The sequence below is a fragment of the Xenopus tropicalis genome, chromosome 5 (genome assembly GCF_000004195.4).
Source record: "Xenopus tropicalis strain Nigerian chromosome 5, UCB_Xtro_10.0, whole genome shotgun sequence".
NCBI lineage: Eukaryota > Metazoa > Chordata > Amphibia > Anura > Pipidae > Xenopus > Xenopus tropicalis.
The window spans coordinates 100,479,954-100,488,943 of NC_030681.2; the positions used below are offsets into that span (position 1 = coordinate 100,479,954).

The window sequence follows — 8,990 nt, forward strand, 5'->3', positions numbered from 1 at the left end:
TTACCATTACCCATATCCTTCTGCTATCCTCTTTTTTTGTTTTTTTTTCTCTTCTGTTTGCTTTTTTTTTTCCTTTCCTCCTTCCACTTATTATTTTTCTCTCCTTCATCCTTCATTTCCCAATGTCACCGTAGATCTATTTTGCACTCCTCTTTGTATCCTCCTATTTTCCCCCCTTTCCTGCTGTGCAACCTCTTCATGCTTTCTTAACTACTTTTTCTTGCACCCCCTTTTTTCTGTACGCTTCCTCTCTGGCTTTTTACCTCATATTCAGCTTTTCCCACTTCTTCAACTTCTCACTTTTATTTTCTCTTTCTGATTTCCACCGCACATTTTGATTTTTAATTCAGGTCACAGCCCTCCCCTTGACATGCAGCTGCTTTCTTATTACTAATTTTAAAGACTCTAACTTTGCTGTTATAGTCAACAATGGTGCTTCACTAGGCATGGTTACATTTTACAATTGGCAGTTTAAATGTTTCTCTTTTTCAATCCCTGTGCATATTTATGGACCTAGTTGTTACAGATTTCATGCTTTTTTTGTCCCCATTTTGTTAGCATTGTACCTTATTTGACCCTTGCTTTTATATGCTTTATTACTGTTCATGAAGAATGTGAGTTAGTGATGCACAGGTCGAAGATGTTTCAACCCATTTTTAGCCTGAGTCATACCAGGCTAACCGTGCTTATTTTTAGCCATGCCCACCCTGCCCCATCTCTGACAGTATTGGAGTGGGTCAAGCATGTGTATATAATTCACTGTCATTATTCACTGGGACAGCATGGAGAGGCTTGAAAGGGGCTGACCTGACAGCCAATACATCCCACAACTTACCTCTGAGTACAATCGGTTGGTCTTCCTTCGCTCATAGCATACCTTTTTAGTTTAAAAATGATGGTTAACTTTTTGCAAAATAAAATAAAAGTTTTTCAATGTTTTGGAATACTTTGATGTAAAGTAATATAAGGGATGCAGGGTTTAATGCTTGCGGCTGGCACTTTCTACCCCTTATTCAGCTAATGTTAGCATGCTTTGGTGTGTCATGCATTCAGCTACTCATCCTAAATACAATAAACTCTTCCTCATGCTGCTGTTTGCCAAAGTAAGAAACTTGTTATTGAGCACACAGTTGCCTGTCTACTGTCCCTCTCTGGCTTAGAATTTCCATTTCTTTTTTTCTTTTCTTTTTGAATTTATTCTGCTGCTGCTGATGGTGACAGAATGGTTTTGAGCCACACTTGGTCTTTGAGGTTGACAGTAATACCAATACCATTAAAAGGAGACCAGGAAACCACATGCAGGTGAATAATGCATGCTGACTCCTGTTGCCTTTTTTTCCATATCTCATATCTGATTATCCTTTTACAGCATCCCACAAAGCTCCAGTCTTAGAATAAATCTTGCATATGTGTTTGCTGGGTTATTGTTACATATTTGTAAAATTAGCATGGTAGAACAGGCAGCAAAACAGCAATACCTTTTCTAGATTGAGTTCCACTGGGCAATTAAAACATACCAGAATTTTTTGTGTTCATTGTCATTAGTAGTAGCTTGTCTTGTTTTTCATTCTTTTTCTTTGTGTCTAGTGGCTGTTGAAGAAATATCATCTAATGTTTTTTTGTTTTTGTTTTTTTTGAATTAACACCCTTCCCCCTTGTGTGTTGGGAAGGGAGAAAAGAGTGTTGTGTTTAAGTCAGTGATTTGATATTTCAGTCTTTTAAACCGGTATTTTATCTCTTAGCCAGATTTTTCAGAAAAGGTGTCTTTTTGTAATCTTGGGTGCCGTGTTTTAAGCCATATAGAAATAATTTACCATATGGCACCCAGGTGTATTCTTCAACAGTATGTTTCAGTTAGCAGGGAAGTGCACAACACTGCAGCTGCCTACATTCAATCACTTGATTTGAAAACATGCGGCAGCATTGTTAATAGCACAAAGCAGTGGTGATTTCCGAAGCTTCTGGAGCCACTGGATAAAATGTTAGTGGAGAATATAGCTACTGTACCATAGCCCTTAGTGCACATACGGGGCATATTTCAGCGGAAATATCTTGACTGGCAGGGTCCTAACGGTCCAATAACCTGCCTGTTGGAGCAGTGATGTTAGAGCATAAGGTAGTGGATCAGTGCTTACTACCACAGCATAAATACTTTGAAGGAGAAAGTCACCCCTGACATGGAAACGTGAAAAAAATGATTGCTGGGAAAAAAATTATCAGTCAAAAATGATCTGTTTAAATAGGGCTCTATTGGAAATGGCATTGTTGTATTTTGGAGGTTTATAGATAAAAGGTTTTCAGATAAAATTCCGGATTCCACACATACTAAATTGCCATTTCTTCGTACCTTAATACTATTTTTATGCATGGTCCTAACTCATCCAAATCATAAAATAGCCCAGGGTTTGGCTGCTGTTTAACGGACACATTGTAAAGACTATTTATTCTCCTTTGGTTACACTTGTGTTTTACCTGCAGAGTGATGAGAGATCTTCTGTTTCATCAGTCTCGCCTGCTTCTCAAACAGGTAAGTTCTTTTATTTTCAATGGAAAACCGCCTTAAATAAACTACACAAACCTTCTTACTTACGCAGATAGTAGTAAGCTTTTTTTTTTTAATAGTGCACACTGTTAGGGGTTTATTTAGCTTTTCAGTGTCACAAAGCATATTCTGGGAATATCACAGCGCAACCTATATAGTCAACTTTCCCAATAAGGGCTTGGGTCTCTGTTAAAATCACTTTGGGCTTTCTATTGATTTCCTTTTTTTCTGTTATAATTTTTTTATGTTAAGGTAAGATTGATGTTTCTCTGTGTGAGAAATACCCATACACCCACCTAATAAAAAAATTGGCTCAATCTATTTATCTAGTGCACTTATCCTCGCCAGCTTCTTCCAGTTCCTGTCGATTCCCATCACGCCCTGAAAGCTTCTTATTTAGAGCTGCAATACGAGAAGATGTTAAGAGGGGTAAGTAGTACCTGTAATTTTTTTTCCAGTTACTAACTAACAGCTATGCTGTTTATTTTTTGTGCAGTTAATATGGAGACCTGCAGAGGACTTTGCCTTCAAACCATAGCATTGCCACCCTGGTGGTAACTCCAGTATACCACCATTAGCAAGCCTCATCATAAGTATAGGATAAAAAGAGGATTAAATAATTTGAAAACTGCACCATATGGAGTGCTAATGGTCCTGTTTTTTTATTTGCAGGTAGCACACCACCTCCTCCTGCCTTCTCTTCCAGTGAGTCTACAACTATAAGAACAGAACAGAACTCCAAATCTAGACAAGCGGAGCGGGAAGGGACAGAACAGCTTAGAAAGGTTTGTACTTAGCTTCCAAGCGTTCACAGGGCTTTGCAGAAAGGAGTCAGCTGTGTTCTATAAAGTGGACATTTTTCTTAAAAGTAATCTTTAGTGTTATTTTTGGGGGGTTTTATGTAGTACTCTATTTTGCTAGGATTTGGTTTAGATTTTGTATACGAAAGGAGACAATTGTAAAAAAAAAAAATACACCAATTATTCTTAATGCTTTCTATAGTAGGACCCCAAAAGCCATAAACTGTTTAAAATCTCCTTAACAATTGTATTTAGAAATGTCACATATAATTTGCTTTCATGAAATAATGTATATCTGAGGAGAGCTCAATGACGCACATAAAAGTACTCAATCTGTATCTCTTTATATTCTACAGTTCGGAGTATGTTATTCCTTCTGTAATTCAGTTTCATTCATTTTTATGTTAACTTGTTATAGACTGCCCTGTTCTTATCAACTTTTATAGTAGGCCTATTTTTTTTTTATAGTTTTCAATTATTTCAGTTGTCTGTTGGCTGTCTCTTTCCAGCTCTCAAATGGGAGGGTCAGTAAATTCAAAAGTCACCAAAAAGTTATTTCTCTGTGGAGCTACAAGTTTATTGTTATTTGTATTTTTTTTTTAACTTCCCTTTCTGTTAAATCTCTCTCCTATCCATCTCCCAGTCTCTCTAACAACTGCCTGGTTGCTGGGGTAAATCGGACCCTAAGGGCAATGACACATGAGATTAGTCACTCCCCAAATTAATCTCCTCTTGTGGTGGCGGCTAATCTACTCTGAATGATTTCCTACCAGGTTTCCAAAGTTTCCTTGTGAGGAAAGTGTCACTTTGTTTTCCTACCAGCGTTTTACATTCTTACCAGTAGGAAAGCACTCAAGGAGATTAGTTATCACCACTAGAGGAGATAAATTGTGGGACGACTAATCTCCTCTTGTGTCATTGCCCTAATAGCCAATAAAGAAAAGGCTTACAAAAAGTGTTATTTGAGGGGGTGTAAAAGTGCACTGGGTTGGTCCAGGTGATTGTCATTGAAGTAAATTGAAAATAATTGTGAGGGACAACATCTACAAATTAAATAAATATATAAATATGTGTCCTGTGGGGGGTCAATAAAAATGGTTGTAGTTACATGTCCCCACCAAGGCGTATTGACCCACATCCATTTCTCAAAACAGTGCTGGTGGTTTCAGCCAACAAAGCATCTGTGAGCAATCGATAACTGATTTTTACACTAAATCCAGTTAGTATCTCTAATGGATGTAATTTATGGAGTTTGCTCTTTAATTGCTAGTCTTTTTTTTCTGAAAAAATTATGAATTCAATGTTTTTGTTTCATGTTTATCTGGCGTGCTGATGAGATGTTTTTTATACTCTTAGAACATTGAGTCACGCTTAAAACTCTCTCTACCCCATGACCTTGGTGCAGCCCTGATGGATGGTGTTGTCCTGTGTCACTTAGCCAATCATGTTCGACCTCGGTCAGTGCAGAGTATCCATGTTCCCTCTCCTGCTGTTGTAAGTATTCCCTAACAACTCCTTTCCCAAATGTCAGTTATGTTATCACATCTTTAAAGTAAACCTAAAATGCCTAAATTAGTTTAGAGACTTACTGGGGAATGTTTCACAGTTAAGGTGGCCATACACGTGGCGATCCGACGATGTTTCGTACGACCATCGGTCGCACGAAACATCGTAAGATCCGCCACACACCATTCAGGGCTGAATCGGCAGGTAAGGAGGTAGAAACAATAGGATTTCTACCTCCTTCTGCCGATTCAGCTCTGAAGGGAGAATTTTGGTCAGGCGCCTTCTATGGCGCCCGATCAAAATTTTCAAACTTGTCCGATCGGCGAGTCGTCCGATATCGGCAGCTTCCTGCGATATCGGTCGACTCGCCGACATGCCATACACGCACCGATTATCGTACGAAACGAGGTTTCGTACGATAATATCGGTGCGTGTATGGCCACCTTTAGTAAAACAAGAACAAGTTCATCTCACACATTCTGTCCCGGCTGTCCCTTTTCTTTGACTTAATAGCTTTAATGTTTCTCCTGCATTCAAGCCACATCTGAAAGTTTTTTTGGCCGCTACTGAAAACTCACATATAGTAGAGAAGCCTACGTAAGCTTGTCAACGCTCTTGAAATTTATTTTGCAATAGTGTCATGGTAGTAGATACAGCTTAATTCTCTATGTAAACAAATCTATAGGTTTAGTTTTTACCTACAAATTATGAGCGGTAAAAAAAAAAACAAAATTACTTTTTAAAGGGAATCTGTTAAGTGGTGTTAGTGTGTAAATATTTTATGACTTTTCACTAATTATATATATTATAGAAAAAAAAAAAAGTACATATGTTTGTTTAAGGCATGTGTACTGCATGCATGTACTTTTGTGACCAGTATTATTCGTTTGGGCAGGTGTTCTGCTGTTGGAAGCACAGCACTGTGTAAGTGCCTGGCAGGCTGATTTGGCTCTGAATCTGCAACATACCTTCAGCAAAACAATTTACTCCACCCCTTTAAGTGCTAGTAAGCCTTTAAGGAAGATAGATAATAATCACAGATGTGGTTGAAACATATTTAGATACAATCAATAAATGTTTCCCCTTTAAAGCTGTATATCACAGAATTTTAAAATTGGCTTATAACTTTCTGGCCCACATTTATGGTGAGTGCCACTTTTAGTAACATCAATAATATTTTTATTTTCATAGCCCAAGCTCTCCATGGCAAAATGCAGACGCAATGTGGAAAACTTCCTGGAAGCTTGTAGAAAAATAGGCGTTCCTCAGGTAATGGTTTTGCTTTTTAAGTTGCAGCCTGCCTTCATTCACTTTAAAGTCTGAATGTAAAGAAATGCCATTCTACATATTAACTTGAGTTATTCTGTTACTGTGTGAACATATAAAATCAATCAAATGAATTAATAAAGGATAGATCAATTATGGTCTACCTTTATCTATTCTGTGCCTTTCTGTTATTCTAGCAATCTAAATATAATTTGATTGGTAGTGATTTTTTTTTTTTTTTAAACCATATATAAGTTGTATTGTTTTTCTTAATTTCTGTATTCTTCCTATTCTTTTAATTTAAAAAAAAAAAGATTTTCCTTTTCAACCCTGCTTTCTTTGGTTCTGACTAATGTGGACTAATGTGGCTCTAACTGCATGTTCGTATTTGCATGACTGACTTTGCATTTCTGTTTTTGCCTTCCTGCTTGCCCCACTGGACAGGATAAAGTTTGTCTCCCTTCAGATATTCTCCAATTAAACCTCTGCAGCATTAAGGGAACTCTGGAATGTCTTCTTTCCTTTGGAGAATGCTCACAAGCACCTGCAATTTCTCTTCATATCCTGGGCTTTGTGGTGTTCTACTGCACCCTCATGCTTCTTCTCTTCCTGCTTTATCACTGGGTTCTTAACTTCTGGACACAGGCATAGAATGGCAGGGTTACTTTTCAAGGGACAAGTGAACAGTATTTGTTTTCCTTAAAGCAATTCTGTGATAAGCACATTTAGTGTTATACCTGTACTTTACTACAGAGTTCTGTTTCTGTGCATAGCAAATATGGTCTTCACAACTATGCTTTAGGAACAGAAAGGATCTTCTACTTAACACTTCTGTTGACTTCTAAATGAAAGCCATGGGTGCACCAGTCGTCCCACTTGCTTGGTATTTCCTTAATTTGCGGAGATCTGACACCGTTCAAGTAAACAGTTTATTTATATTGAAAGGGAAACATTAGGTTATTTGCACTTTCCTGCTACCTTTATTCCAGTTCTTTTATCTCTGCCAAAAGGTGGAGGTGAACTGTGGTGCATACAAGGAGGAATTTAAACAGAAATGTTGAACCATTTAGGGGTTGAATGGTGCCTAAAACCAGGCAGCACAATAATCCAGTGTGGAGATATAATTTTATCGCACATGGAGACCTGTAGTCCTAAAAGCATTTGTGTGCCTTTTTAATTTAGCCACAGCTAAACCTTTGTATGCAGGTCACATCTCTATAATATTGGAACTTCGATTTAGGAGTATTCATTTGGTGCTGTTACAAAAGCCAATATACCAAAGTTGAATTTGTTGTGGTGTGCTTTTGACTCTGCAAACAAGCCACAATACTTGGTGCTCATATCCTATTAATAAGCACATAAACAAACGGAACAACACTGATATGCCTAAGAACGGGGCCATCACAAGAAACCTATGTCAATCTGTTGAGCCTGCTTCACAAATGGAGCTTCTCTATGAAGGGTTGCATGTATTCTTTCTATGGCCGGCAAATAACTGGATCCAGAGTACCATTCTGTTTCAGACTTATCCAGCTATCTGGTATCTTGTCAGCAGGACACTCATATTTCATTAAGATTCAATGGTCAACTGGTATCTGATCACTCCAGAAGTTTTCCAAAGGGACTCTGGTCTGGGAGAGTATCTTGCATGAAACTAACCTAGCTGATTTATATGGTAACTGCAAAGAATCAGAAGTCATCCTGGTGTGATGGTGACCTCTGTTGGTTTGACATTAAATACACACATAATTTAGACATTTTAAAATATGCTATTTATAAGAAGTCATCAATCTGACCATCAAAAGTCTCTGTGGAGTGGTTGACTAAGTTATGATACCTGGTAACAAAGTACTACACAAATAAGACTGCTCCTAATAAATTAAATACATATTACCATACACCAATCCGTGAGATACACCTAGTTACATTACAACAACAACAACAAACATTTGTAAAGCGCTTTTCTCCCGTGGGACCCAAAGCGCATTAAATAAGTCATTATATAAATATCAGTATTGTTACAGCATATATAAGTTTTGTAATAAGATTGTGTGCCCAGGTGCAGTAAATTATATCAGCCAATCATCAGGTAGCATTTCCTGGTCACCCGTTATAAGCATGCATCTTATTGTTTACCACACCTGGGAAGAAGTAGTGCCTTTTATTACATATGAAGGTACGTGTTTTAAAATTTAGCTGCTGGTTCAACTCTGATATCGTATACAATTTTCAGCAAAAACCCTAAGTAACAAAAGTATTTTGCTGTCTAATCAAGTAGTTTTCTGGATTCCTGCATTGTTTTGTGAGCTGGGGGTTTTATATTCAGTTTAATACCTAGAAAGTATGTGGCATATGCGAAAGGTTAGTTTCAAATGGCTAGTTTCAGTTTCAAATAGTTTCATGGCTTCCTCTGTAGGGTAGATATCTAAGGTTGGAGTGTGGTTTGGTGCCTTACCTATTTGACTGTTAACTTTCTACTTTGTAAAGTCATAGAAATGTATACCAAATCAAAAGTTTGAGTGGCACAAGAAATTTAACTGGCAATGTTAAAGGATAAGTGCAGGGCCCTGATATTGTAGTGATGCTTGATCACTTCTATGCCAACTGCACTTTGTTTTTTTTGCTACTTCTTGTGAATAAATTTTGCTACAGACTTCATTGAAGCGCTTAAATTCTGTCTGTTTTCTTTGCTATGCTATACTTCATATAATCGTGCTTTACGCCAGAGCCAAAGTGTATGGGAGATACCCAGAGGATTTTTTTTGTCTTTATATTTTTGTGTTAACATTTATTTCTTTGCCTGTGTTTATTTATATATCACATTTTATATAATTTCCCTCATTTTGTTTTTCTTATGTTTTATATTTTTTATTTTT

The 8,990-nt window shown here is 37.4% G+C and overlaps 1 protein-coding gene across 4 annotated transcripts in view; it reads left to right on the forward strand.

The window, feature by feature from the left end:
* The window catches only part of lrch3 (leucine-rich repeats and calponin homology (CH) domain containing 3), a 57,419-nt gene that overhangs the window by 42,605 nt on the left and 5,824 nt on the right, over positions 1 to 8,990 (forward strand). For 2 of the 4 annotated variants that reach the window (XM_002935151.5, XM_018094399.2), the window contains 6 exons: positions 2,479 to 2,527; positions 2,873 to 2,971; positions 3,215 to 3,327; positions 4,699 to 4,836; positions 6,040 to 6,117; positions 6,559 to 8,772. In XM_002935151.5, coding sequence (XP_002935197.3) covers positions 2,479 to 2,527; positions 2,873 to 2,971; positions 3,215 to 3,327; positions 4,699 to 4,836; positions 6,040 to 6,117; positions 6,559 to 6,765 — 684 coding nt within the window. In that variant the 3' untranslated portion in view covers positions 6,766 to 8,772. Of the gene's footprint in view, positions 1 to 1,221; positions 1,303 to 2,478; positions 2,528 to 2,872; positions 2,972 to 3,214; positions 3,328 to 4,698; positions 4,837 to 6,039; positions 6,118 to 6,558; positions 8,773 to 8,990 lie in introns of those variants that run through there. The other 2 variants (XM_031902937.1, XM_031902938.1) reach the window with 2 other exon arrangements.